The following is a 2,500-nucleotide window of genomic DNA, read 5'->3' as shown; positions in this document are numbered from 1 at the left end:
TGAGTGAGTGAGTGTGAGAGGTGAGCTGAGGACAGCTCTAGCCCGCGGGGGGAGATGCCTCACCGTGCTGGAAGCCTGGAGGATCTTGGAGCGGAAAGGCACGATGGCGCACAGCAGGGACAGGAACCAGAAGATGAAGAGCACGCCCGACGACTGCATGCCCCGCAGCCGCTCAAACTGGATCAGGAACGTCACCAGGAGCTGCTCACAGCAGGGGAGAGGGGGGGGGCGACGGGGGAGACAGGGGGGAGACAGAGTGGGAGAGGGAGTGTAATTAGGACCCGGAGCATCGCAGTCTAGCTGAGACGTCGCAGTAAGAGCCCAGAGTTTCTGTTTCTGCTCAGTCCATGTACCTGCTCCCGGGAGCCCTTTAGCAATTATGTTTGTTCAATCATTAAGAGTTATTTCGTGTTTGCTATTTGTTTGAAATGTCACGCCATTTCACAGATGAATTGGACTGAGGTTGCTATTTCCACAATGTCATGAGGCCTGGAGCACTGGCCTTGACTTTGTCAATATTAGGTATTAGTCAGTATTTAGTCACACTATGCTGATTGTGCTCAGACCGCTTCCTTCCACACCTACTGAGCGACCGCATGTGCAGCCATGCGGACGCTCCACGTGTCTTCCTGAAGTCGTAACGTGGTTCAATTAAGAGGTGAAGCCTATCGGTGCCTTGCACAAGCTCTTTCTAGATGCCAGGTGTTTCTCCACCTCAGGACTCCCTTCTCCGAGGCTTCTACCAAACCTGGAAGCAAGCTGCGTCCGTCAGGAGTCAGGAGAAATGTAACAAGCCTGGCGTGAAAAAAGCCAATGGAGAAACGCAACACGTGTGTGTGTGCGTGTGTGCGTCTGTGTGTGCGTGTCTGCGTGCGCTTGTGTGTCCCAGGCCCATGTAGACAGCAGCAGCCCTCCCAGTGTCTTGTGGTCTCCTGTTTATAAAGTCTGAATAAGTAATGAGACTGAACGCGTCGCCCGCTGTAAACAGGTTTGGGGTCGGTTGCCTGTTCAGGAGCACCCGACCACCTCGAGGCCAGAGGCATGGCGAGTCTAAGGTCTAGCCTCTAGACAGATGGCTGGGTTGAAGGCTCTTCACTGAGGTTGTGTATTTGCCTTGATTTGATCTTCTGCTGTTTCAGACTACAGTGCATCTTAATTTTCTTACGCCAAAAGCACATGGCCATGACGAGTCAGAAGCAAGCCAAAGTCATGTTTTAGGATATTAATGATTAATGTTCCGCTTGTGTCATACGGAAACAAGCAGCTACATTTGCCCTGCTTTGCTCTGTTAAAACTGAATGAATGACATCACGCTACCAATATGAAGCTAAGGTTTATGGTTTAAAGAAATCTCTGTTTAATATCTGGATGGTTCCCTTACTAATTTCCCTGCCGGAAGGCAGTCAAACATGGCTGCAGACGCAGTCAAATCCCAACCCGTACAATACACACATAACATAAGGACGCAGCAATAACTTTGCATAGGGCCATTTCTAGTTTATAATACAGTCCTCTGTCATTACAGTCCTCCAGTGATCAGCCTCATCTTAGGGCCTGTGAACGTGTCCTTGTGGACTCTGCTTCCCCTTTTCCCAGCGCCGGTTCTCACCATCGTCATGCCGACCACCAGCGGGGTGACGAAGTAGATTGGGGGCCGGGTCAGGCCGTTCCGCAGCTCGTGAAACGAGTAGAAGAGGTCCGACCAGCATACCAGCCACAGGACGAAACCGAAGGCCTGGCAGAGACGGGGAGACACAGGGAGGGATAAATGGACTGCGTTGATACAGCGCTTTGCTAACCAGTGGCCACTCAAAAGTGCTTGACAATATTGCCTAACACCCATTCATGCACAAATTCACACACCGACGGCGGAGTAAATCATGCAAGGCGACAGCCAGCTCATCTGGAGCAGTCAGGGTGAGGCGTCTTGCTCAGAGACCCCTCGACACTCAGCTAGGGGGAGCCGGGGATCGAACTAGCAACCTTCAGGTAACCAGCCAGCCTGCAATACCTCCCGAGCTACATGCCGCCCCCCCCGGAGAGACACATGGAAGTCAAAGCACTTTATTTAAAAAGGTGCTGAAGGAACGATTTGAGTATTGTGATTGACAGAGGAGCGTCCCCAAACCAATCAGGGAACAGATGTCCTGATTTGGCAGAAAATAGTTGGGCGGGCGTGGTCTAAAATCTAAGCATCTTTTCTCACAGAGAATTCAACTATCTCTCATCTGTCAACGTTTCTAACAAATTGCACTCAGATGATAGCTCTTAAATCTCCTCTTAGCACCACTAAAAGACACCAATAAATAGAATACACACAAAGGGGAGATAACCCTTATTTGTTTTCTGCGTTTTCCCCATAAGTAGGGAAACACATTGAGACCCCACCTGTTTACTACAGTCAAACCCCCCCCCAAAAAGGGTTGTTTGGGGGGGGTTTCCAGTGCAGGTGCTGGAGGCCTGGATACACTGTTGCCTAGAGGCAGGCAGTGTAAACATG

The 2,500-nt window shown here is 50.8% G+C and overlaps 1 protein-coding gene across 3 annotated transcripts in view; it reads right to left on the bottom strand.

The window, feature by feature from the left end:
* abcc3 (ATP-binding cassette, sub-family C (CFTR/MRP), member 3) overlaps window positions 1–2,500 on the bottom strand; it is a 46,772-nt gene that overhangs the window by 33,281 nt on the left and 10,991 nt on the right. For all 3 annotated transcript variants that reach the window (XR_003973768.1, XM_030339408.1, XM_030339409.1), the window contains exons 3-4: window positions 1,610–1,735; window positions 64–201 (exon numbers count right to left, since the gene is read on the bottom strand). Coding sequence is in view for 2 of the 3 variants with exons in the window: in XM_030339408.1 (XP_030195268.1) it covers window positions 64–201; window positions 1,610–1,735 (264 nt within the window). In the remaining variant the exon portion in view is untranslated. The remainder of the gene's footprint in view (window positions 1–63; window positions 202–1,609; window positions 1,736–2,500) is intronic.

The sequence above is a fragment of the Gadus morhua genome, chromosome 18 (genome assembly GCF_902167405.1).
Source record: "Gadus morhua chromosome 18, gadMor3.0, whole genome shotgun sequence".
NCBI lineage: Eukaryota > Metazoa > Chordata > Actinopteri > Gadiformes > Gadidae > Gadus > Gadus morhua.
Note: the sequence above shows the minus strand (reverse complement) of the source record. Positions and strands in the feature narration are given on the sequence as shown.